The 27,023-nt window shown below is 56.5% G+C and overlaps 1 protein-coding gene across 1 annotated transcript in view; it reads left to right on the plus strand.

The window, feature by feature from the left end:
* Window positions 1-27,023, plus strand: part of LOC142473341 (dynein heavy chain domain-containing protein 1-like) — a 434,059-nt gene that overhangs the window by 96,894 nt on the left and 310,142 nt on the right. The window contains exon 11 of the mRNA XM_075580578.1: window positions 43-316. Coding sequence (XP_075436693.1) covers window positions 43-316 — 274 coding nt within the window. The remainder of the gene's footprint in view (window positions 1-42; window positions 317-27,023) is intronic.

Consider the following 27,023-nt stretch of genomic DNA (forward strand, 5'->3'; position numbering starts at 1 on the left):
TTTTTTCACTGCTCTCTCTGACCGTCTCTTTGTTTCTTGCAGTATGAGAGCACTCTCTTTGCTGTGCGCTCTCTCTTGGCCTCCGGACACTCTGTCCTCTTGGTTGGCGCCCCTGGCTGTGGGAAGACGAGCCTGGCTCAGTTTCTGACTTCTCTGCGGGTTCCTGTTAATACCATGCTGAGTCCTCCCCACCTCCGCCAGCTCTTGGGGGCCAATCACCAAGCTCCTCACAACACAGAGGTCCCAGGGGCCCAAACCAGAGGCCGCAGCCTCCGCCATCTCTTCTTCCTGGATGATCTGCATGAAGCATCCTGGGGTGAGACACAGATACCGGCTTTCATTTTTGTATGTGTGCGACTGTATCTGTGTCTGTCCCTATATGGCTGATGGCTGTATGTCTATAAGCCTTACCGTGTGTGTGTGTGTGTGTGTGTGTGTGTGTGTGTGTGTGTGTGTGTGTGTGTGTGTGTGTGTGTGTGTGTGTGACTGTATCTGTATGTGTCTGTGTGTCTTACTGTATATGTGTGTGTGTGAGAATATTGCCTGACTATCTGTGCCTGACTGACTGTGTGTGTGTGTGTGTGTGTGTGTGTGTGTGTGTGTGTGTGTGTGTGTGTGTGTGTGTGTGTGTGTGTGTGCGCGCGACTATCTGTGTGTGTGAGTGTGACTGTCACTGTGTGTGTATGTGTGCGTGTGTGACTGTGTGTGTGTGTGTGTGTGTGTGTGTGTGTGTGTGCCTGTGTGTGTCTGTGTGTGTCTGTATTTGACGGTATGTCTATATGTCTTACTGTATCTGTCTGTGTGAATGTATGTGCCTGATTATCTGTATCTGACTGTGTGTATGTGGGTGCATGACTGTATCTGTGTGTGTCTGTATCTGATGGTATGTCTGACTGTCAGTGTGTGTGTGTGTGTGTGTGTGTGTGTGTGTGTGTGTGTGTGTGTGTGTGTGTGTGTGTGTGTGTGTGAGTGTGACTGTCAGTGTTTGTATGTGTGCATGTGTGACTGTAAGTGTGTGTGACTGTCATTGTGTGTGACAGTGTGTGTGAGTGTGACTGTCAGTGTGTGTGTTTGTATGTGTGCATGTGTAACTGTAAGTGTGTGTGACTGTCGGTGTGTATGTGTGTGACTGTCACTGTGTGTGTGTGTGTGCATGTGTGACTGTAAGTGTGTGCATGTGTGACTGTCAGTTTGTGTGAGTGTGTGTGTGTGTGCGCAACTGTATCTGTGTGTGTCTGTATCTGATGGTATGTCTATATGTCTTACTGTATCTGTGTGTGTGTGTGTGCCTGACTATCTGTGTCTGACTGTCAGTATGTGTGATTGTGACTGTGTGTGTGAGTATGACTGTCAATGTGTGCGTGCATGTGTGCGACTGTATCTGTGTGTGTCTGTATTTGACGGTATGTCTGACTGTCAGTGTGTATGTGTGTGTGTATTTGTGCATGTTTTACTATAAGTGTGTGTGTGACTGTGTGTGAGTGTGACTCAGTGTTTGCATGTGTGACTGTGTGTGTGTGTGTGTGACTGTCATTGTGTATGACTATCATTGTGTGTGACTGTCATTGTGTGTGACCGTCATTGTGTGTGACTGTCATTGTGTGTGACTGTCATTGTATGTGACTGTCATTGTGAGTGTGTAAGTGTGACTGTAAGTGTGTGTATGTGTGTCTGTGTGTCTGTGAGTTTATGTGACTGTGTGTGTGTTTGCGCAACTGTATCTGTGTGTGTATTTACAAAGAAGGAGGAAGGCTTCATATTGTAAAGACTTTCTCCAACAAGGAGCACATTAACGGTGCACACATAGGCTGTTAAAACTTAACATTTATTTTGCTTGAATAAAATAATGGTACACATCTATATTAATAAACCTAATGCCAAAAAATTAAACTGTGTGTATCGTGTTATTAAAAATAGTTCAATGGGGGGTGCCAATTGGAGACTCTGTTGTTAATCCAAAACCATCATTATATAGTCATAGGATATTTATGATATAATAATCCTACAATGATGGATCGGTGTATATTTCTGGATGCAGTTAAAGTGGTAATGCTGACATCAATTTTCAGACATTTGTCTGTATATCTCCCTACCACAGGAAAAAAAATATCTATGCATAAGGAATTAAACACATTAGTAGTCCTAATTGATATATGACTTATTGCTATGTAAAGGGAGGTGGGTCAGAGATACAGCTTACCTAGTAGCTCACCATAGACCATGTAATTAGTGCATAAACACCTTAATGAAACTGCTGATGATTCAGATCTAATGTCCCTCACTATATATAAATGTCACAATCTATATGACACAGTTCCAACATCACTGTATAATTTTACCCCTAACTAATAGCAATACAATAATTACACAATAATATTAGTAGGAGTAATCAGTGCATGAGATATGGTGCAATGCACTACACAGTAACTGGTGAGAGGTAAGTGGCTGAGATATGGTGCAATGCACTACACAGTAACTGGTGAGAGGTAAGTGGCTGAGATATGGTGCAGTGCGCTGCACAGTAACTGGTGAGAGGTAAGTGGCTGAGATATGATGCAATGCACTACACAGTAACTGGTGAGAGGTAAGTGGCTGAGATATGGTGCAATGCACTACACAGTAAGTGGTGAGAGGTAAGTGGCTGAGATATGGTGCAATGCACTACACAGTAATTGGTGAGAGGTAAGTGGCTGAGATATGGTGCAATGCACTACACAGTAAATGGTGAGAGGTAAGTGGCTGAGATATGGTGCAATGCGCTGCACGGTAACTGGTGAGAGGTAAGTGGCTGAGATATGGTGCAATGCACTACACAGTAAATGGTGAGAGGTAAGTGGCTGAGATATGGTGCAATGCACTACACAGTAACTGGTGAGAGGTAAGTGGCTGAGATATGGTGCAATGCACTACACAGTAACTGGTGAGAGGTAAGTGGCTGAGATATGGTGCAATGCGCTGCACGGTAAATGGTGAGAGGTAAGTGGCTGAGATATGGTGCAATGCGCTGCACAGTAACTGGTGAGAGGTAAGTGGCTGAGATATGGTGCAATGCACTACACAGTAACTGGTGAGAGGTAAGTGGATTGATTCCGTTTCTGTGAGCCCCTAAACATGCAATTTTACAAACATTGGGAAGTCATTTGTTGCTCAAATAAATGGTGATATAGTCTCACTTAATGCACACAACTAAGGCCGGGGCCATAGAGGGTTCAGCAGAGCGGAGGCGCGCTGACGCTGAGGCTCGCCTGCAAGTCCATGGAATCGCGCTCACTTCAGCAGGCGAGCCTCAGCGTCACCACGCGCCTGCGTCCGATGGCGTCACCGTTGGGGGAGTGCCAGACTCCGTGTATTGACACTGTGGCAGTTTGCAGTATGCAAGGTTGTATCAGGCTGAGAGAAAGCACCGCCGAGTCCTAGCTTACTATGAATTCCTACCACTGGCTTAGGCTGCGTCCATAGAAGGACAGGCCGCGCTGAGCCGTGCGGACGCTCCGCGCTGAGCCCCTGTATCCTCCATGAGGATGCCTTGAGAGTGGGCCCACGCGAGCGTCCGCAGGCGTGCTGAGGCGCTGGAATTTTCAGCCGAGCGCCAAGCTGTTTTTCAGTGCGCTGTCGGCTGAAAACATCCAATCAGCCTGAAGCAGTGTCAACGTCACGGCGCCGTGACGTTGACGTCAGTGCGTCGCGGGCGATTGGCCCAGCGATGTCACTGCCCCGCCTCCCTCAGTCTCCCCCCGGCTCCCTTCGCGCACGCTGGCTCGCTTGCAAGTCCATGGAATCGCGCTGACTTCAGCAGGCGAGCGTCAGCGTCAGCGCGCCTCCGCTCTGCTGAACCCTCTATGGCCCCGGCCTTAGTGGTGTGCATTAAGTGAGACTATATCACCATTTATTTGAGCAACAAATGACTTCCCAATGTTGGTAAAATTGCATGTTTAGGGGCTAACAGAAACGGAATCAATCCCCTTACCTCTCACCACTTACTGTGTAGTGCATTGCACCATATCTCAGCCACTTACCTCTCACCACTTACTGTGTAGTGCATTGCACCATATCTCAGCCACTTACCTCTCACCATTTACTGTGTAGTGCATTGCACCATATCTCAGCCACTTACCTCTCACCACTTACTGTGTAGTGCACTGCATCATATCTCAGCCACTTACCTCTCACCAGTTACTGTGCAGCGCATTGCACCATATCTCAGCCACTTACCTCTCACCATTTACTGTGTAGTGCATTGCACCATATCTCAGCCACTTACCTCTCACCAGTTACTGTGTAGTGCATTGCACCATGTCTCAGCCACTTACCTCTCACCATTTACTGTGTAGTGCATTGCACCATATCTCAGCCACTTACCTCTCACCAGTTACTGTGTAGTGCATTGCACCATATCTCAGCCACTTACCTCTCACCAGTTACTGTGTAGTGCATTGCACCATATCTCAGCCACTTACCTCTCACCAGTTACTGTGCAGCGCATTGCACCATATCTCAGCCACTTACCTCTCACCATTTACTGTGTAGTGCATTGCACCATATCTCAGCCACTTACCTCTCACCAGTTACTGTGTAGTGCATTGCATCATATCTCAGCCACTTACCTCTCACCAGTTACTGTGCAGCGCACTGCACCATATCTCAGCCACTTACCTCTCACCAGTTACTGTGTAGTGCATTGCACCATATCTCAGCCACTTACCTCTCACCAGTTACTGTGTAGTGCATTGCACCATATCTCATGCACTGATTACTCCTACTAATATTATTGTGTAATTATTGTATTGCTATTAGTTAGGGGTAAAATTATACAGTGATGTTGGAACTGTGTCATATAGATTGTGACATTTATATATAGTGAGGGACATTAGATCTGAATCATCAGCAGTTTCATTAAGGTGTTTATGCACTAATTACATGGTCTATGGTGAGCTACTAGGTAAGCTGTATCTCTGACCCACCTCCCTTTACATAGCAATAAGTCATATATCAATTAGGACTACTAATGTGTTTAATTCCTTATGCATAGATATTTTTTTTCCTGTGGTAGGGAGATATACAGACAAATGTCTGAAAATTGATGTCAGCATTACCACTTTAACTGCATCCAGAAATATACACCGATCCATCATTGTAGGATTATTATATCATAAATATCCTATGACTATATAATGATGGTTTTGGATTAACAACAGAGTCTCCAATTGGCACCCCCCATTGAACTATTTTTAATAACACGATACACACAGTATAATTATTTGACATTAGGTTTATTAATATAGATGTGTACCATTATTTTATTCAAGCAAAATAAATGTTAAGTTTTAACAGCCTATGTGTGCACCGTTAATGTGCTCCTTGTTGGAGAAAGTCTTTACAATATGAAGCCTTCCTCCTTCTTTGTAAATACATTTCAGATTAGCACATAGGTAGCACCCAGTATCAAACTTGATATCTTAGGCTACAATCATAAATACAAACCTCAAAATTACACTTATAAGTGAGTGTTATACTCCATATGGTTTTTGCTGTATCTGTGTGTGTCTGTATCTGATGGTATGTCTATATGTCTTACTGTATCTGTCTGTGTGTGAGTGTGTGCCCGACTATCTGTGTCTGACTGTCAGTACTGTATGTGTGATTGTGACTGTGTGTGAGTGTGACTGTCAGTGTGTGAGTGCATGTGTGTGACTGTCAGTGTGTGTGTGTGCGACTGTATCTGTGTGTGTCTGTATTTGACGGTATGTCTGACTGTCAGTGTGTATGTGTGTGTGTGTGTGTGTGTGTGTGTGTGTGTGTGTATTTGTGCATGTGTTACTATAAGTGTGTGTGTCACTGTATGTGTGTGTGACTGTCATTGTATGTGACTGTCATTGTGTGTGACTGTCATTGTATGTGACTGTCATTGTGTGTGACTGTCATTGTGTGTGACTGTCATTGTGTGTGACTGTCATTGTGTGTGACTGTCATTGTGTGTGACTGTCATTGTGTGTGACAGTGTGACTGTGTGTGTTAGTGTGACTCAGTGTCTGTGTGTGTGTGTGTGTGACTGTCACTGTGTGTGTGTGTGTATGCATGTGTGACTGTGTGTGTGTGTGTGTGACTGTGTGTGTGTGTATGTGTGCGTATGTGACTGTCAGCGTGTGCATGCATGTGTGTGACTGTCTGTGTGTGTGTGCGCGCACGCGACTGTATCTGTGTGTGTCTGTATCTGATGGTATGTCTATATGTCTTACTGTATCTGTGTGTGAGTGTGTGCCTGACTATTTGTGTCTGACTGTCAGTGTGTGTGATTGACTGTGTGTGTGTGTGAGTGTGACTGTCAGTGTGTGTGTGTGTGCGACTGTATCTTTGTGTGTCTGTGTTTGACAGTATGTCTATATGTCTTACTGTATCTGTCTGTGTGTGTGTGTGTGTGTGCCTAATTATCTGTGTCTGACTGTGTGTGTGTGTGTGTGTGTGTGTGTGTGTGTGTGTGTGCGTGCGCGCACGACTGTATCTGTGTGTGTCTGTATCTGACGGTATGTCTGACTGTCAGTGTGTGTATTTGTGCATGTGTAACTGTAAATGTATGTGACTGTGACTGTCTGTGTGTGTGTGTGACAGTGTGTGTGAGTGTGACTGTCAGTGTGTGTATGTGTGCATGTGTAACAGTGTGTGTGTGACTGTCACTGTGTGTGTGTTTGAGTGCGACTGTCACTGTGTGTGTGTGTGTGTGTGTGTGTGTGTGTGTGTGTGTACGTGTGACTGTAAGTATGTATGACTGTGTGTGAGTGTGTGCATGGCTGTATCTGTGTGTTTCTGTATTTGATAGTATGTCTATATGTCTTACTGTATCTGTGTGTGTGTGCCTGACTATCTGTGTCTGGCTGTCAGTGTGTGTGTGTAACTGTGTGGGTGTGCGACTGTATCTGTGTGTGTCTGTATCGGATGGTATGTCTATATGTCTTACTGTATCTGTCTGTGTGTGTGTCTGATTATCTGTGTCTGATTATCTGTGTCTGATTATCTGTGTCTGACTGTGTGTGCACGACTGTATCCGTGTGTATCTGTATCTGACGGTATGTCTGACTGTCAGTGTGTGTGTGTGTGTGTGTGTGTGTGTGTGTGTGTGTGTGTGTGTGTGTGTGTGTGTGTGTGTCTCTGTGTGTGTGTGTCTCTGTGTGTGTGTGTTACATAGTTACATAGTAGATGAGGTTGAAAAAAGACGTACGTCCATCAAGTTCAACCTACTGTATGCTAAATTTAGACAACAGATACTTTATCCTATATCTATACTTACTTATTGATCCAGAGGAAGGCAAACAAAAAAACCCCATTAAGGGGAAACATTAATTCCTTCCTGACTCCAAGAATTGGCAATCGGATTAATCCCTGGATCAACATCCGTCCCATGTATACTTATTTGGTATATCCCTGTATACCTTTCCCATCTAAAAAGATGTCCAAACTTTTTTTGAACAAATCTATTGTATCTGCCATCACAGTCTCCATGGGTAATGAATTCCACATTGTAACTGCCCTTACTGTAAAGAACCCTTTCCTTTGTTGCTGGTGAAATTTCCTTTCCTCCAACCTTAAGGGATGGCCCAGAGTCCTTTGTACTGCCCGTGGGATGAATAGTTCTTTTGAAAGCTCCTTATATTGTCCCTGAATATATTTGTATATAGTTATCATATCCCCTCTTAGACGCCTCTTTTCTAATGTAAATAAATCTAATTTAGCTAGCCTCTCCTCATAAGTTAGAATGTCCATCCCCTTTATTAATTTGGTGGCTCTTCTCTGCACTCTCTCTAGTTCCATAATGTTTTTTCTTAGGATTGGTGCCCAAAATTGTACTCCATATTCAAGGTGTGGTCTTACTAATGCTTTGTAAAGGGGCATAATTATGTTTACTTCCCTTCCATCCATTGCCGTTTGATGCAAGATAAGATCTTGTTTGCCTTTGCAGCTACTGCATGACATTGGGCACTATTGCTAAGCCTGCTGTCTACACGCACTCCTAAATCCTTCTCCATCAAGGATTCCCCCAATATATCTCCATTTAATTTGTAAGTCGCCTTTTTATTCTTGCATCCCAAATGCATAACCTTACATTTATCTGTATTAAACCTCATTTGCCATTTACCTGCCCACGTTTCCAGTCTCTCCAAGTCCTTCTGAAGAGAAATTACATCCTGCTCTGATTCTATTACCTTACACAATTTAGTATCATCAGCAAAGATGGAGACTTTGCTCTCGATCCCAACCTCAAGGTCATTAATAAACAAGTTAAAAAGCAGGGGTCCCAGTACCGATCCTTGAGGTACTCCACTCACGACTTTAGCCCAACCTGAAAAAGTTCCATTTATGACAACCCTCTGTTGTCTGTCCTTTAACCAGTTTTCAATCCAGGTGCATATATTATTACTGAGTCCAATATTCTTTATTTTGTACACCAACCTCTTGTGTGAAACCGTATCAAAAGCCTTTGCAAAATCTAAGTAGACCACATCAACTGCATTACCCTGGTCTAAATTCCTACTTACCTCCTCAAAGAAACAAATAAGGTTAGTTTGGCAAGATCTATCCTTCATAAATCCATGCTGACTATTACTAATAATTTTGTTTTCCATTAGGTATTCCTGAATATTATCCCGTATTAAACCTTCAAGTAGTTTCCCTACTATTGAAGTCAGGCTTACAGGTCTGTAATTTCCCGGTTGTGATCTAGCTTCCTTTTTTAATATAGGCACCACATCTGCTTTACGCCAATCTTGTGGTACTGAGCCTGTGGAAATGGAGTCCTTGAATATTAAGTATAATGGTTTTGCTATTACTGAACTTAACTCCTTGAGAACTCTTGGATGTATGCCATCGGGGCCAGGTGCCTTATTTACTTAAATTTTTTCAAGTCGCTTATGAACTTCTCTCTCAGTTAACCAATTGTTCATTAATATGGAGGTTGTGGCTTCCTCCTGCGGCACTACTATTGAACTTGATTCTTCCCTGGTAAACACAGAGGCAAAGAATGTGTTTAATACCTCAGCTTTTTCCTTATCTCCAAGAATCTGCCTACCCATCTCACACTGAAAGGGTCCTATATTTTCTTTTCTCATTTTTTTGTTATTAAGGTACTTAAAGAATTTTTTAGGGTTGACCTTACTTTCTATTGCAATCCTTTTTTCATTATCCATTTTTGCTAATTTGATTGCCCTTTTGCAATTTTTGTTACATTCCTTATAATTCTGATACGATATCGCTGTCCCTTCTGACTTAAAGAAACTAAACGCCTTCCTCTTCTTGTCCATTTCCTCCCCTACCTGTTTATTTAGCCACATTGGTTTTGACTTATTTCTTTTATACTTATTACCCAAGAGTATACACTGATAAGTGTGCTTTTCTAACAATGTTTTAAAGACTGCCCATTTATCTTCTACATTTTTCCCTGCAAAAACATCATCCCATTGAATTACTGCTAAATTAGACCTCAGTTTATTAAAATCTGCCTTTCTAAAGTTTAAAGTCTTTGTTGAACCCAAGTAATCTGTTTTTTGATCATTTATTTCAAATGAGACCATGTTATGATCACTGTTACCCAAATGTTCCAGGACTTGAATATTTGTTATTACTTCTACATTGTTTGATATGACCAAATCCAGTAGTGCCCCTCTCCTGGTTGGTTCCTCAATAATTTGGGTCATATAATTATCTTTAAGCACCCACAAAAACCTGTTTCCTTTTGTTGTAACGCTAATCTCATTGCCCCAGTCTATGTCTGGATAATTAAAATCCCCCATTATGCAAACATGACCCATTTTTGATGCCTTCTCCATTTGCAAATGTATTTTAGCTTCCTCAATCTCACAGATATTTGGTGGTTTATAGCATATTCCCACAAACATTGTCTTTATACTTTTACCTCCACTGCTAATTTCTATCCACAAGGTCTCTACATTTTCATCATTCCCTTCATAGACATCATCCCTTATAATAGGTGTTAGATCTGGTTTAACATATAGACATACTCCACCTCCCCTTCTATTTGTTCGATCCTTCCGAAAAAGAGAACACCCCTTTAAATTAACTGTCCAGTCATGAGTTTCATCCCACCATGTTTCAGTAATGCCTATGATATCATACTGCTCCCTTGTAGCTATTAATTCAAGCTCCCCCATTTTATCTGTCAGGGTTCTTGCATTAGCAAGCATGCATTTCAGGTTATTTTCAGCCTGTACTATTATCTTATCTGCTACTTCTTTTCTGCGCCCACTTGGTTTAGTCTTTAGAAGTTTTCTGGTATTATCTCTATTTACTATGGGTATCTCACTGCTTGTCAAACTCGCACTTGCCCCCATTCTACCTCCATACCACCTTGTATCCTCATCTATTCCATTTAGTTCATTATCTGTTTCATTCCCCTCCCCCCTCCATCCTAGTTTAAAATCTCCTCCAACCTTTTTAGCATTCTCCCCCCTAGCACAGAAGATCCCTCTTCATTGAGGTGCAATCCGTCCCTAGAATATAGATGGCACCTCTCAGAAAAGGAGTCCCAGTGCTCTAAAAACCCAAACCCCTCCTTCCTGCACCACTTTCTTAGCCATGCATTAACCTCCCTGATCTCTGACTGTCTCCCTGCGGTAGCACATGGCACTGGTAGTATTTCAGAAAATACTACCTTGGAGGTCCTTGCCTTAAGCTTTTGGCCTAGATCCCTGTAATCATTTTTTAGGACCCTCCATCTTTCTCTAACTTTGTCATTGGTGCCAACGTGTACCAAGACCGCCGGGTCAATCCCACCCCCCCCCAACAATCTGTCTACCCGATCCGCAATGTGCCGAACCCGAGCACCCGAGAGACAACAAACTGTTCGGTTCATGCGGTCCTGGCAACAGATTGCCCTATCTACCTTCCTAATAATGGAGTCCCCTACCACCACAATCTTTCTTTGCATCTGAGCATCCTGAGTCCCCACTGTGCTGGAGGAACTATTCCCCTGGCTGCTAGAGGAATTAGTCTCCCCCAGCCTTGCCATTTCTGCCCCAACATTCCCAATATCTTCACTCAACATGGCAAATCTATTGGGATGTGTCAGCTCAGAAACGACCTGCCTCTCCCTATTGCCCCTGCTTCCCCTTCTAACTGTCACCCAGCTACCTACCTGCTCCTCACTAACAGCAACTAAGCTACGTACCTGCTCCTCACTAAAAGTGCACCATCTGCACCACTAGTCGAAGCAAAGGCCTGCTCAGTGAGCTCTAATTCCCTTTCAAGATTGCTAATGTCCCTCAATATTGCAAGTTGCCTCTTCAGATGAGCAATCTCTGATTCTAAAGAGACCCCCTGCTCACACTTCCCACAGCGGTGAGTGAGTGTGACTGTCGGTGTGTGTGACTGCCACTGTATGTTTGAGTGCGACTGGCATGTGTGACTGTATGTGTGTTTGTGCGCGTGTGACTGTGTCTGACTGTCATTGATTGTGACTGTGTGTGTGACTGTGTGTGAGTGTGACTGTCAGTGTGTGTGTCTGTGACTGTCAGTGTGTTTGTGTGAGGGTGACTGTCAGTGTGTGTGTGTGTGAGTGTGACTGTCAGTGTGTGTGTGTGTGACTGTCAGTGTGTGTGTGTGTGTGTGTTTGTGTGAGTGTTACTGTCAGTGTGTGTGTGTGTGAGTGTGACTGTCAGTGTTTGTGTGTGTGACTGTCAGTGTGTGTGTGTGTGTGTGTGTGTGTGTGTGTGTGTGTGTGTGTGTGTGTGTTTGCGTGTGAGTGTGACTGTCACTGTGTGTGTATGTGTGTGTGTGTGACTGTGTGTGTGACTGTCAATGTGTGCGTATGTGTGACTCAGTGTGTGTCACTGTGTGTTTGTGTGCGACTTTATCTGTTTGTGTCTGTATCTGATAGTATGTCTATATGTGTGAGGCCCCCGCAGTGTGTGTGACCCCTGCAGCGTGAGGCCCCCGCAGTGTGTGTGACCTCCGCAGTGTGAGTGACCCCCGCAGTGTGTGTGACCCCTGCAGCGTGAGGCCCCCGCAGTGTGTGTGACCTCCGCAGTGTGTGTGACCTCCGCAGTGTGAGTGACCCCCGCAGTGTGTGTGACCCCCACAGTGTTAGTGACCCCCACAGTGTTAGTGACCCCCGCAGTGTGAGTGGCCCCCGCAGTGTGTGTGACCCCTGCAGCGTGAGCCCTCCACAGTGTGTGTGACCCCCGCAGTGTGTGACCCCCGCAGTGTGTGTGACCCCCGCAGTGTGCGTGACACCCGCAGTGTGCGTGACCCCCGCAGTGTGAGTGACCCCGCACTGTGAGTGGCCCCCGCAGTGTGAGTGACCCCCGCAGTGTGTGTGACCCCGCAGTGTGAGTGACCCCTGCAGTGTGTGTGACCCCCGCAGTGTGTGTGACCCCCGCAGTGTGAGTGACCCCCGCAGTGTGAGTGACCCCCGCAGTGTGTGTGACCCCCGCAGTGTGTGTGACCCCCGCAGTGTGTGTGACCCCCGCAGTGTGTGTGACCCCCGCAGTGTGTGTGACCCCCGCAGTGTGAGTGACCCCCACAGTGTGTGTGACCCCCGAAGTGTGTGTGACCCCTGCAGTGTGTGTGACCCCCGCAGTGTGTGTGACCCCCGCAGTTTGTGTGACCCCCGCAGTGTGTGTGACCCCCGCAGTGTGTGTGACCCCCGCAGTGTGTGAGTGACCCCCGCAGTGTGAGTGACCCCCGCAGTGTGTGACACCCCCGCAGTGTGTGACCCCCGCCGTGTGTGTGACCCCTGCAGTGTGAGTGACCCCCGCAGTGTGTGTGACCCCCGCAGTGTGTGTGACCCCCGCAGTGTGTGTGACCCCCGCAGTGTGTGTGACCCCCGCAGTGTGTGTGACCCCCGCAGTGTGTGTGACCCCCGCAGTGTGTGTGACCCCCGCAGTGTGAGTGGCCCCCGCAGTGTGAGTGACCCCCGCAGTGTGTGACCCCCACAGTGTGAGTGACCCCCGCAGTGTGAGTGACCCCCGCAGTGTGAGTGACCCCCGCAGTCTGTGTGACCCCCGCAGTGTGTGTGACCACCGCAGTGTGAGACCCCCGCAGTGTGTGTGGCCCCCGCAGTGTGTGTGACCCCCGCAGTGTGTGTGACCCCCGCAGTGTGAGTGACCCCCGCAGTGTGTGTGACCCCTGCAGTGTGTGTGACCCCCGCAGTGTGTGTGACCCCCGCAGTGTGTGTGACCCCCGCAGTGTGAGACCCCCGCAGTGTGTGTGACCCCCGCAGTGTGTGAGACCCCCGCAGTGTGAGTGACCCCCACAGTGTGAGTGACCCCCACAGTGTGAGGCCCCGCAGTGTGTGTGAGGCCCCGCAGTGTGTGTGACCCCCGCAGTGTGTGAGACCCCCGCAGTGTGAGTGACCCCCACAGTGTGAGTGACCCCCACAGTGTGAGGCCCCGCAGTGTGTGTGAGGCCCCGCAGTGTGTGTGAAGCCCCCGCAGTGTGTGTGACCCCCGCAATGTGTGTGACCCCCGCAGTGTGAGTTACCCCCGCAGAGTGTGTGACCCCCGCAGTGTGAGTGACCCCCGCAGTGTGAGTGACCTCCGCAGTTTGTGTGACCCCCGCAGAGTGTGTGACCCCCACAGTGTGAGTGGCCCCCGCAGTGTGAGTGGCCCCCGCAGTGTGAGTGGCCCCCGCAGTGTGAGTGGCCCCCGCAGAGTGTGTGACCCCCGCAGTGTGTGTGACCCCCGCAGTGTGAGTGGCCCCTGCAGTATGAGTGACCCCCACAGTGTGTGACCCCCACAGTGTGAGTGACCCCCGCAGTGTGAGTGACCCACGCAGTGTGAGTGACCCCCGCAGTGTGTGTGACCCCCGCAGTGTGTGTGACCCCCGCAGTGTGTGTGACCCCCGCAGTGTGTGTGACCCCCGCAGTGTGTGTGACCCCCGCGGTGTGTGTGACCCCCGCAGTGTGAGTGACCCCCGCAGTGTGTGTGACCCCCGCAGTGTGTGTGACCCGCGCAGTGTGAGTGACCCCCGCAGTGTGAGTGACCCACGCAGTGTGAGTGACCCCCGCAGTGTGTGTGACCCCCGCAGTGTGTGTGACCCCCGCAGTGTGTGTGGCCCCCGCAGTGTGTGTGACCCCCGCAGTGTGTGTGACCCACGCAGTGTGAGTGACCCCCGCAGTGTGTGTGACCCCCGCAGTGTGAGACCCCCGCAGTGTGTATGGCCCCCGCAGTGTGTGTGACCCCCGCAGTGTGTGTGACCCCCGCAGTGTGAGTGACCCCCGCAGTGTGTGTGACCCCCGCAGTGTGTGTGACCCCCGCAGTGTGTGTGACCCCTGCAGTGTGAGACCCCCGCAGTGTGTGTGGCCCCCGCAGAGTTTGTGACCCCCGCAGCGTGTGTGACCCCCGCAGCGTGTGTGACCCCCGCAGCGTGTGTGACCCCCGCAGCGTGAGTGACCCCGCAGTGTGAGTGACCCCCGCAGTGTGAGTGACCCCCGCAGTGTGTGTGACCCCCGCAGTGTGTGTGACCCCCACAGTGTGTGTGACCCCCGCAGTGTGTGTGACCCCCGCAGTGTGTGTGACCCCCGCAGTGTGTGAGACCCCCGCAGTGTGTGTGACCCCCGCAGTGTGTGTGACCCCCGCAGTGTGTGTGACCCCCGCAGTGTGTGTGACCCCCACAGTGTGTGTGACCCCCGCAGTGTGAGTGACCCCCGCAGTGTGTGTGACCCCCGCAGTGTGTGAGTGACCCCCGCAGTGTGTGAGTGACCCCCGCAGTGTGTGAGTGACCCCCGCAGTGTGTGACACCCCCGCAGTGTGTGACCCCCGCAGTGTGCGTGACCCCCGCAGTGTGCGTGACCCCCGCAGTGTGCGTGACCCCCGCAGTGTGCGTGACCCCCGCAGTGTGCGTGACCCCCGCAGTGTGCGTGACCCCCGCAGTGTGAGTGACCCCGCAGTGTGAGTGGCCCCCGCAGTGTGAGTGACCCCCGCAGTGTGTGTGACCCCCGCAGTGTGAGTTACCCCCGCAGTGTGTGTGACCCCCGCAGTGTGTGTGACCCCCGCAGTGTGTGTGGCCCCCGCAGTGTGTGTGACCCCCGCAGTGTGTGTGACCCCCGCAGTGTGAGTGACCCCCGCAGTGTGTGTGACCCCCGCAGTGTGTGTGACCCCCGCAGTGTGAGACCCCCGCAGTGTGTGTGACCCCCGCAGTGTGTGAGACCCCCACAGTGTGAGTGACCTCCACAGTGTGAGTGACCCCCACAGTGTGAGTGACCCCCACAGTGTGAGTGACCCCCACAGTGTGAGGCCCCGCAGTGTGTGTGAGGCCCCGCAGTGTGTGTGAGGCCCCCGCAGTGTGTGTGACCCCCGCAATGTGTGTGACCCCCGCAGTGTGTGTGACCCCCGCAGTGTGTGTGACCCCCGCAGTGTGTGTGACCCCCGCAGTGTGAGTTACCCCCGCAGAGTGTGTGACCCCCGCAGTGTGAGTGACCCCCGCAGTGTGAGTGACCCCCGCAGTTTGTGTGACCCCCGCAGAGTGTGTGACCCCCGCAGTGTGAGTGGCCCCCGCAGTGTGAGTGGCCCCCGCAGTGTGAGTGGCCCCCGCAGTGTGAGTGGCCCCCGCAGAGTGTGTGACCCCCGCAGTGTGTGTGACCCCCGCAGTGTGAGTGGCCCCTGCAGTATGAGTGACCCCCGCAGTGTGTGACCCCCACAGTGTGAGTGACCCCCGCAGTGTGAGTGACCCCCGCAGTGTGAGTGACCCCCGCAGTGTGTGTGACCCCCGCAGTGTGAGTTACCCCCGCAGTGTGTGTGACCCCCGCAGTGTGTGTGACCCCCGCAGTGTGTGTGGCCCCCGCAGTGTGTGTGACCCCCGCAGTGTGTGTGACCCCCGCAGTGTGAGTGACCCCCGCAGTGTGTGTGACCCCCGCAGTGTGTGTGACCCCCGCAGTGTGAGACCCCCGCAGTGTGTGTGACCCCCGCAGTGTGTGAGACCCCCACAGTGTGAGTGACCTCCACAGTGTGAGTGACCCCCACAGTGTGAGTGACCCCCACAGTGTGAGTGACCCCCACAGTGTGAGGCCCCGCAGTGTGTGTGAGGCCCCGCAGTGTGTGTGAGGCCCCCGCAGTGTGTGTGACCCCCGCAATGTGTGTGACCCCCGCAGTGTGTGTGACCCCCGCAGTGTGTGTGACCCCCGCAGTGTGTGTGACCCCCGCAGTGTGAGTTACCCCCGCAGTGTGAGTGACCCCCGCAGTGTGAGTGACCCCCGCAGTGTGAGTGACCCCCGCAGTTTGTGTGACCCCCGCAGAGTGTGTGACCCCCGCAGTGTGAGTGGCCCCCGCAGTGTGAGTGGCCCCCGCAGTGTGAGTGGCCCCCGCAGTGTGAGTGGCCCCCGCAGAGTGTGTGACCCCCGCAGTGTGTGTGACCCCCGCAGTGTGAGTGGCCCCTGCAGTATGAGTGACCCCCGCAGTGTGTGACCCCCACAGTGTGAGTGACCCCCGCAGTGTGAGTGACCCCCGCAGTGTGAGTGACCCCCGCAGTGTGTGTGACCCCCGCAGTGTGAGACCCCCGCAGTGTGTGTGGCCCCCGCAGTGTGTGTGACCCCCGCAGTGTGTGTGACCCCCGCAGTGTGAGTGACCACCGCAGTGTGTGTGACCCCCGCAGTGTGTGTGACCCCCGCAGTGTGAGTGACCCCCGCAGTGTGAGGCCCCCGCAGTGTGAGTGACCCCCGCAGTGTGAGTGACCCCCGCAGTGTGAGTGACCCCCGCAGTGTGAGTGACCCCCGCAGTGTGAGTGACCCCCGCAGTGTGAGTGACCCCCGCAGTGTGTGTGACCCCCGCAGTGTGTGTGACCCCCGCAGTGTGAGACCCCCGCAGTGTGTATGGCCCCCGCAGTGTGTATGGCCCCCGCAGTGTGTATGGCCCCCGCAGTGTGTGTGACCCCCGCAGTGTGAGTGACCCCCGCAGTGTGTGTGACCCCCGCAGTGTGTGTGACCCCCGCAGTGTGTGTGACCCCCGCAGTGTGTGTGACCCCCGCAGTGTGTGTGACCCCCGCAGTGTGTGAGACCCCCGCAGTGTGTGAGACCCCCGCAGTGTGAGTGACCCCCGCAGTGTGAGTGACCCCCGCAGTGTGAGTGACCCCCGCAGTGTGAGTGACCCCCGCAGTGTGTGTGAGGCCCCCTCAGTGTGTGTGAGGCCCCCTCAGTGTGTGTGACCCCCGCAGTGTGTGTGACCCCCGCAGTGTGAGTGACCCCCGCAGTGTGAGTGGCCCCCGCAGTGTGATTGACCCCCGCAGAGTGTGTGACCCCCGCAGTGTGAGTGACCCCCGCAGTGTGAGTGACCCCCGCAGTGTGAGTGACCCCCGCAGTGTGATTGACCCCCGCAGTGTGTGTGACCCCCGCAGAGTGTGTGACCCCCGCAGTGTGAGTGGCCCCCGCAGTGTGAGTGGCCCCCGCAGTGTGAGTGGCCCTCGCAGTGTGAGTGACCCCCGCAGTGTGAGTGGCCCCCGCAGTGTGAGTGGCCCCCGCAGTGTGAGTGGCCCCCGCAGAGTGTGTGACCCCCGCAGTGTGTGTGACCCCCGCAGTGTGAGTGGCCCCTGCAGTATGAGTGACCCCCGCAGTGTGTGACCCCCGCAGTGTGTGACCCCCGCAGTGTGAGTGACCCCCGCAGTGTGAGTGACCCCCGCAGTGTGAGTGACCCCCGCAGTGTGTGTGACCCCCGCAGTGTGAGACCCCCGCAGTGTGTGTGGCCCCCGCAGTGTGTGTGGCCCCCGCAGTGTGTGTGACCCCCGCAGTGTGTGTGACCCCCGCAGTGTGAGTGACCCCCGCAGTGTGAGGCCCCCGCAGTGTGAGTGACCCCCTCAGTGTGAGTGACCCCCGCAGTGTGAGTGACCCCCGCAGTGTGAGTGACCCCCGCAGTGTGTGTGACCCCCGCAGTGTGTGTGACCCCCGCAGTGTGTGTGACCCCCGCAGTGTGAGACCCCCGCAGTGTGTATGGCCCCCGCAGTGTGTATGGCCCCCGCAGTGTGTATGGCCCCCGCAGTGTGTGTGACCCCCGCAGTGTGAGTGACCCCCGCAGTGTGTGTAACCCCCGCAGTGTGTGTGACCCCCGCAGTGTGTGTGACCCCCGCAGTGTGTGTGACCCCCGCAGTGTGTGTGACCCCCGCAGTGTGTGTGACCCCCGCAGTGTGTGTGACCCCCGCAGTGTGTGAGACCCCCGCAGTGTGTGAGACCCCCGCAGTGTGAGTGACCCCCGCAGTGTGAGTGACCCCCGCAGTGTGAGTGACCCCCGCAGTGTGAGGCCCCGCAGTGTGTGTAAGGCCCCCGCAGTGTGTGTGACCCCCGCAGTGTGTGTGACCCCCGCAGTGTGAGTGACCCCCGCAGTGTGAGTGGCCCCCGCAGTGTGATTGACCCCCGCAGAGTGTGTGACCCCCGCAGTGTGAGTGACCCCCGCAGTGTGAGTGACCCCCGCAGTGTGAGTGACCCCCGCAGTGTGAGTGACCCCCGCAGTGTGTGTGACCCCCGCAGAGTGTGTGACCCCCGCAGTGTGAGTGGCCCCCGCAGTGTGAGTGGCCCCCGCAGTGTGAGTGGCCCCCGCAGTGTGAGTGACCCCCGCAGTGTGTGTAACCCCCGCAGTGTGTGTGACCCCCGCAGTGTGTGTGACCCCCGCAGTGTGTGTGACCCCCGCAGTGTGTGTGACCCCCGCAGTGTGTGTGACCCCCGCAGTGTGTGTGACCCCCGCAGTGTGTGAGACCCCCGCAGTGTGTGAGACCCCCGCAGTGTGTGAGACCCCCGCAGTGTGAGTGACCCCCGCAGTGTGAGTGACCCCCGCAGTGTGAGTGACCCCCGCAGTGTGAGTGACCCCCGCAGTGTGAGGCCCCGCAGTGTGAGGCCCCCGCAGTGTGTGTGACCCCCGCAGTGTGAGTGACCCCCGCAGTGTGAGTGGCCCCCGCAGTGTGATTGACCCCCGCAGAGTGTGTGACCCCCGCAGTGTGAGTGACCCCCGCAGTGTGAGTGACCCCCGCAGTGTGAGTGACCCCCGCAGTGTGAGTGACCCCCGCAGTGTGTGTGACCCCCGCAGAGTGTGTGACCCCCGCAGTGTGAGTGGCCCCCGCAGTGTGAGTGGCCCCCGCAGTGTGAGTGACCCCCGCAGAGTGTGTGACCCCCGCAGTGTGAGTGACCCCCGCAGTGTGAGTGACCCCCGCAGTGTGTGTGACCCCCGCAGTGTGTGTGACCCCCGCAGTGTGAGTGGCCCCCGCAGTGTGTGTGACCCCCGCAGTGTGTGTGACCCCCGCAGTGTGAGTGGCCCCCGCAGTGTGAGTTACCCCTGCAGTGTGTGTGACACCCGCAGTGTGAGTGGCCCCCGCAGTGTGTGTGGCCCCCGCAGTGTGTCTGACCCCCGCAGTGTGAGTGACCCCCGCAGTGTGTGTGACCCCCGCAGTGTGAGTGGCCCCCGCAGTGTGACCCCGCAGTGTGTGTGACCCCGCAGTGTGTGTGACCCCCGCAGTGTGAGTGACCCCCGCAGTGTGAGTGACCCCCGCAGTGTGAGTGACCCCCGCAGTGTGTGTGACCCCCGCAGTGTGTGTGACCCCCGCAGTGTGTGTGACCCCCGCAGTGTGAGGCCCCCGCAGTGTGAGTGACCCCCGCAGTGTGAGTGACCCCCGCAGTGTGAGTGACCCCCGCAGTGTGAGGGACCCCCGCAGTGTGAGGGACCCCCGCAATGTGTGTGACCCCCGCAGTGTGAGGCCCCCGCAGTGTGAGTGACCCCCATAGTGTGAGTGACCCCCGCAGTGTGAGTGACCCCCGCAGTGTGTGTGACCCCCGCAGTGTGAGTGACCCCCGCAGTGTGTGTGACCCCCGCAGTGTGTGTGACCCCCGCAGTGTGTGTGACCCCCGCAGTGTGTGACCCCCGCAGTGTGAGTGACCCCCGCAGTGTGTGTGACCCCCGCAGTGTGAGTGACCCCCGCAGTGTGAGTGACCCCCGCAGTGTGAGTGACCCCCGCAGTGTGAGTGACCCCCGCAGTGTGAGTGACCCCCCGCAGTGTGAGTGACCCCCGCAGTGTGAGTGACCCCCGCAGTGTGTGTGACCCCCGCAGTGTGAGTGACCCCCGCAGTGTGAGTGACCCCCGCAGTGTGAGTGACCCCCGCAGTGTGAGTGACCCCCGCAGTGTGTGTGACCCCCGCAGTGTGTGTGACCCCCGCAGTGTGTGTGACCCCCGCAGTGTGAGTGACCCCCGCAGTGTGTGTGACCCCCGCAGTGTGTGTGACCCCCGCAGTGTGTGTGACCCCCGCAGTGTGTGTGACCCCCGCAGTGTGTGTGACCCCCGCAGTGTGTTTGCCCCGCAGTGTGTGTGACCCCCGCAGTGTGTGTGACCCTCGCAGTGTGTGTGACCCCCGCAGTGTGTGAGGCCCCCGCAGTGTGAGTGACCCCCGCAGTGTGAGGCGCCCGCAGTGTGTGTGACCCCCGCAGTGTGTGTGACCCCCGCAGTGTGTGAGCCCCCCGCAGTGTGTGTGACCCCCGCAGTGTGTGTGACCCCCGCAGTGTGTGACCCCCGCAGTGTGAGTGACCCCCGCAGTGTGTGTGACCCCCGCAGTGTGAGTGACCCCCGCAGTGTGAGTGACCCCCGCAGTGTGAGTGACCCCTGCAGTGTGAGGCCCCCGCAGTGTGTGTGACCCCCGCAGTGTGAGTGACCCCCGCAGTGTGTGTGCACCCGCAGTGTGAGTGACCCCCGCAGTGTGAGTGACCCCCGCAGTGTGTGTGACCCCCGCAGTGTGTGTGACCCCCGCAGTGTGTGTGACCCCCGCAGTGTGAGTGACCCCCGCAGTGTGAGTGACCCCCGCAGTGTGAGTGACCCCCGCAGTGTGAGTGACCCCCGCAGTGTGTGTGACCCCCGCAGTGTGAGTGACCCCCGCAGTGTTAGTGACCCCCGCAGTGTGAGTGACCCCCGCAGTGTGAGTGACCCCCGCAGTGTGTGTGACCCCCGCAGTGTGAGTGACCCCCCGCAGTGTGAGTGACCCCCGCAGTGTGAGTGACCCCCGCAGTGTGTGTGACCCCCGCAGTGTGTGTGACCCCCGCAGTGTGAGTGACCCCCGCAGTGTGTGTGACCCCCGCAGTGTGTGTGACCCCCGCAGTGTGTGTGACCCCCGCAGTGTGTGTGACCCCCGCAGTGTGAGTGACCCCCGCAGTGTGAGTGACCCCCGCAGTATGAGTGACCCCCGCAGTGTGTGTGAACCCCGCAGTGTGTGTGACCCCCGCAGTGTGTGTGACCCCCGCAGTGTGAGTGACCCCCGCAGTGTGAGTGACCCCCGCAGTGTGTGTGACACCCGCAGTGTGTGTGACACCCGCAGTGTGAGACCCCCGCAGTGTGAGACCCCCGCAGTGTGTGTGACCCCCGCAGTGTGTGTGACCCCCGCAGTGTGTGTGACCCCCGCAGTGTGTGTGACCCCCGCAGTGTGAGTGACCCCCGCAGTGTGAGTGACCCCCGCAGTGTGAGGTCCCCGCAGTGTGTGTGACACCCGCAGTGTGAGTGACCCCTGCAGTGTGTGTGACCCCCGCAGTGTGAGTGACCCCGCAGTGTGTGTGACCCCCGCAGTGTGAGACCCCCGCAGTGTGTGTGACCCCCGCAGTGTGAGTGACCCCCGAAGTGTGTGTGACCCCCGCAGTGTGAGACCCCCGCAGTGTGTGAGGCCCCCGCAGTGTGAGTGACCCCCGCAGTGTGAGTGACCCCCGCAGTGTGAGTGACCCCTGCAGTGTGTGTGACCCCCGCAGTGTGTGTGACCCCCGCAGTGTGTGTGACCCCAGCGTGAGGCCCCCGCAGTGTGTGTGACCCCCACAGTGTGAGACCCCCGCAGTGTGAGGCCCCCGCAGTGTGAGGCCCCCGCAGTGTGAGGCCCCCGCAGTGTGTGTGACCCCCGCAGTGTGAGTGACCCCCGCAGTGTGAGTGACCCCCGCAGTGTGAGTGACCCCTGCAGTGTGAGACCCCCGCAGTGTGTGTGACCCCCGCAGTGTGTGTGACCCCCGCAGTGTGTGTGACCCCCGCAGTGTGTGTGACCCCCGCAGTGTGAGTGACCCCCGCAGTGTGTGTGACCCCCGCAGTGTGAGTGACCCCCGCAGTGTGAGTGACCCCCGCAGTGTGTGTGACCCCCGCAGTGTGTGTGACCCCCGCAGTGTGAGTGACCCCCGCAGTGTGTGTGACCCCCGCAGTGTGTGTGACCCCCGCAGTGTGAGTGACCCCCGCAGTGTGAGTGACCCCCGCAGTGTGAGTGACCCCCGCAGTGTGTGTGACCCCCGCAGTGTGTGTGACCCCTGCAGTGTGTGTGACCCCCGCAGTGTGAGTGACCCCCGCAGTGTGTGTGACCCCCGCAGTGTGTGTGACCCCCGCAGTGTGAGTGACCCCCCGCAGTGTGAGTGACCCCCGCAGTGTGAGTGACCCCCGCAGTGTGAGTGACCCCCGCAGTGTGAGTGACCCCCGCAGTGTGAGTGACCCCCGCAGTGTGTGTGACCCCCGCAGTGTGAGTGACCCCCGCAGTGTGTGTGACCCCCTCAGTGTGTGTGACCCCCGCAGTGTGTGTGACCCCCGCAGTGTGTGTGACCCCTGCAGTGTGAGTGACCCCCCCAGTGTGAGTGACCCCCGCAGTGTGTGTGACCCCCGCAGTGTGTGTGACACCCGCAGTGTGTGTGTCACCCGCAGTGTGAGACCCCCGCAGTGTGAGGCCCCTGCAGTGTGAGACCCCCGCAGTGTGTGTGACCCCCGCAGTGTGTGTGACCCCCGCAGTGTGTGTGACCCCCGCAGTGTGAGTGACCACCGCAGTGTGAGTGACCCCCGCAGTGTGAGTGACCCCCGCAGTGTGAGTGACCCCCGCAGTGTGTGTGACCCCCGCAGTGTGAGTGACCCCCGCAGTGTGAGTGACCCCCGCAGTGTGTGTGACCCCCGCAGTGTGTGTGACCCCCGCAGTGTGAGTGACCCCCGCAGTGTGTGTGACCCCCGCAGTGTGTGTGACCCCCGCAGTGTGTGTGACCCCCGCAGTGTGAGTGACCCCCGCAGTGTGAGTGACCCCCGCAGTGTGTGTGACCCCCGCAGTGTGTGTGACCCCCGCAGTGTGTGTGACCCCCGCAGTGTGAGTGACCCCCCGCAGTGTGAGTGACCCCCGCAGTGTGAGTGACCCCCGCAGTGTGTGTGACCCCCGCAGTGTGAGTGACCCCCGCAGTGTGAGTGACCCCCGCAGTGTGTGTGACCCCCGCAGTGTGTGTGACCCCCGCAGTGTGTGTGACCCCCGCAGTGTGAGTGACCCCCGCAGTGTGTGTGACCCCCGCAGTGTGAGTGATCCCCGCAGTGTGTGTGACCCCTGCAGTGTGAGGTCCCCGCAGTGTGTGTGACACCCGCAGTGTGAGTGACCCCTGCAGTGTGTGTGACCCCCGCAGTGTGAGTGACCCCGCAGTGTGTGTGACCCCCGCAGTGTGAGACCCCCGCAGTGTGTGTGACCCCTGCAGTGTGAGTGACCCCCGAAGTGTGTGTGACCCCCGCAGTATGTGTGACCCCCGCAGTGTGTGTGACCCCCGCAGTGTGAGTGACCCCCGCAGTGTGTGTGACCCCTGCAGTGTGAGGTCCCCGCAGTGTGAGTGACCCCTGCAGTGTGTGTGACCCCTGCAGTGTGAGTGACCCCTGCAGTGTGTGTGACCCCCGCAGTGTGAGTGACCCCTGCAGTGTGTGTGACCCCCGCAGTGTGAGTGACCCCCCAGTGTGTGAGGCCCCCGCAGTGTGTGAGGCCCCCGCAGTGTGAGTGACCCCCGCAGTGTGAGTGACCCCCGCAGTGTGTGTGACCCCCGCAGTGTGTGTGACCCCCGCAGTGTGTGTGACCCCCGCAGTGTGTGTGACCCCAGCGTGAGGCCCCCGCAGTTTGTTTGACCCCCGCAGTGTGAGGCCCCCGCAGTGTGTGTGACCCCCGCAGTGTGTGTGACCCCCGCAGTGTGAGTGACCCCCGCAGTGTGTGTGTGACCCCGCAGTGTGAGTGGCCCCCGCAGTGTGAGTGACCCCCGCAGTGTGTGACCCCCGCAGTGTGTGTGACCCCCGCAGTGTGTGTGACCCCCGCAGTGTGTGTGACCCCCGCAGTGTGTGTGTGACCCCCGCAGAGTGTGTGACCTCCGCAGAGTGAGACCCCCGCAGAGTGACCGCCGCAGCGTGAGTGACCCCCGCAGCGTGAGTGACCCCCGCAGCGTGAGTGACCCCCGCAGCGTGAGTGACCCCCGCAGCGTGTGTGACCCCCGCAGCGTGTGTGACCCCCGCAGCGTGTGTGACCCCCGCAGCGTGTGTGACCCCCGCAGTGTGAGGCCCCCACAGTGTGAGGCCCCCGCAGTGTGAGACCCCCGCAGTGTGTGTGACCCCCGCAGTGTGTGTGACCCCCGCAGTGTGTGTGACCCCTGCAGTGTGAGGCCCCCGCAGTGTGTGTGACACCCGCAGTGTGAGTGACCCCTGCAGTGTGTGTGACCCCCGCAGTGTGAGTGACCCCCGCAGTGTGTGTGACCCCCGCAGTGTGTGTGACCCCCGAATTGTGAGACCCCCGCAGTGTGTGAGGCCCCCGCAGTGTGAGTGACCCCCGCAGTGTGAGTGACCCCCGCAGTGTGAGTGACCCCCGCAGTGTGTGTGACCCCCGCAGTGTGTGTGACCCCCGCAGTGTGTGTGACCCCAGCGTGAGGCCCCCGCAGTGTGTGTGACCCCCGCAGTGTGAGTGACCCCTGCAGTGTGTGTGACCCCCGCAGTGTGAGTGACCCCCGCAGTGTGAGTGACCCCCGCAGTGTGTGTGACCCCCGCAGTGTGAGACCCCCGCAGTGTGTGTGACCCCCGCAGTGTGAGTGACCCCCGAAGTGTGAGACCCCCGCAGTGTGTGTGACCCCTGCAGTGTGAGGCCCCCGCAGTGTGTGTGACACCCGCAGTGTGAGTGACCCCTGCAGTGTGTGTGACCCCCGCAGTGTGAGTGACCCCCGCAGTGTGTGTGACCCCCGCAGTGTGAGACCCCCGCAGTGTGTGTGACCCCCGCAGTGTGAGTGACCCCCGAAGTGTGTGTGACCCCCGCAGTGTGAGACCCCCGCAGTGTGTGAGGCCCCCGCAGTGTGAGTGACCCCCGCAGTGTGAGTGACCCCCGCAGTGTGAGTGACCCCCGCAGTGTGTGTGACCCCCGCAGTGTGTGTGACCCCCGCAGTGTGTGTGACCCCAGCGTGAGGCCCCCGCAGTGTGTGTGACCCCCGCAGTGTGAGACCCCCACAGTGTGAGGCCCCCGCAGTGTGAGGCCCCCGCAGTGTGAGGCCCCCGCAGTGTGTGTGACCCCCGCAGTGTGAGTGACCCCCGCAGTGTGAGTGACCCCTGCAGTTTGAGGCCCCCGCAGTGTGTGTGAACCCCGCAGTGTGAGACCCCCACAGTGTGAGGCCCCCGCAGTGTGAGGCCCCCGCAGTGTGAGGCCCCCGCAGTGTGTGTGACCCCCGCAGTGTGAGTGACCCCCGCAGTGTGAGACCCCCGCAGTGTGTGACCCCCGCAGTGTGAGTGACCCCCGCAGTGTGAGACCCCCGCAGTGTGTGTGTGACCCCCGCAGAGTGAGACCCCCGCAGAGTGACCCCCGCAGTGTGAGTGACCCCCGCAGTGTGAGTGACCCCCGCAGTGTGTGACCCCCACAGTGTGAGGCCCCCGCAGAGTGTGTGACCCCCGCAGCGTGTGTGACCCCCGCAGTATGAGACCCCCGCAGCGTGTGTGACCCCCGCAGTGTGTGTGACCCCCGCAGTGTGAGGCCCCCACAGTGTGAGACCCCCGCAGTGTGTGTGACCCCCGCAGTGTGTGTGACCCCCGCAGTGTGTGTGACACCCGAAGTGTGAGTGACCCCCGCAGTGTGAGTGACCCCCGCAGTGTGAGTGACCCCCGTAGTGTGAGTGACCCCCGCAGTGTGAGTGACCCCCGCAGTGTGTGTGACACCCGCAGTGTGTGTGACACCCGCAGTGTGAGGCCCCCGCAGTGTGAGACCCCCGCAGTGTGTGTGACCCCCGCAGTGTGTGTGACCCCCGCAGTGTGTGTGACCCCCGCAGTGTGAGGCCCCCGCAGTGTGTGTGACCCCCGCAGTGTGTGTGACCCCCGCAGTGTGTGTGACCCCTGCAGTGTGAGGCCCCCGCAGTGTGTGTGACACCCGCAGTGTGAGTGACCCCCGCAGTGTGAGTGACCCCCGCAGTGTGAGTGACCCCTGCAGTGTGTGTGACCCCCGCAGTGTGAGTGACCCCCGCAGTGTGTGTGACCCCCGCAGTGTGAGACCCCCGCAGTGTGTGTGACCCCCGCATTGTGAGTGACCCCCGAAGTGTGTGAGACCCCCGCAGTGTGTGAGGCCCCCGCAGTGTGTGAGGCCCCCGCAGTGTGAGTGACCCCCGCAGTGTGAGTGACCCCCGCAGTGTGAGTGACCCCCGCAGTGTGTGTGACCCCCGCAGTGTGTGTGACCCCCGCAGTGTGTGTGACCCCAGCGTGAGGCCCCCGCAGTGTGTGAGACCCCCACAGTGTGAGGCCCCCGCAGTGTGAGGCCCCCGCAGTGTGAGGCCCCCGCAGTGTGTGTGACCCCCGCAGTGTGAGTGACCCCCGCAGTGTGAGTGACCCCTGCAGTTTGAGGCCCCCGCAGTGTGTGTGAACCCCGCAGTGTGAGACCCCCACAGTGTGAGGCCCCCGCAGTGTGAGGCCCCCGCAGTGTGAGGCCCCCGCAGTGTGTGTGACCCCCGCAGTGTGAGTGACCCCCGCAGTGTGAGACCCCCGCAGTGTGTGACCCCCGCAGTGTGAGTGACCCCCGCAGTGTGAGACCCCCGCAGTGTGTGTGTGACCCCCGCAGAGTGAGACCCCCGCAGAGTGACCCCCGCAGTGTGAGTGACCCCCGCAGTGTGAGTGACCCCCGCAGTGTGTGACCCCCACAGTGTGAGGCCCCCGCAGAGTGTGTGACCCCCGCAGCATGTGTGACCCCCGCAGTATGAGACCCCCGCAGCGTGTGTGACCCCCGCAGTGTGTGTGACCCCCGCAGTGTGAGGCCCCCACAGTGTGAGACCCCCGCAGTGTGTGTGACCCCCGCAGTGTGTGTGACCCCC

Source organism: Ascaphus truei, assembly GCF_040206685.1.
Source record: "Ascaphus truei isolate aAscTru1 chromosome 3 unlocalized genomic scaffold, aAscTru1.hap1 SUPER_3_unloc_4, whole genome shotgun sequence".
In the NCBI taxonomy this organism is placed as follows: Eukaryota; Metazoa; Chordata; class Amphibia; order Anura; family Ascaphidae; genus Ascaphus; species Ascaphus truei.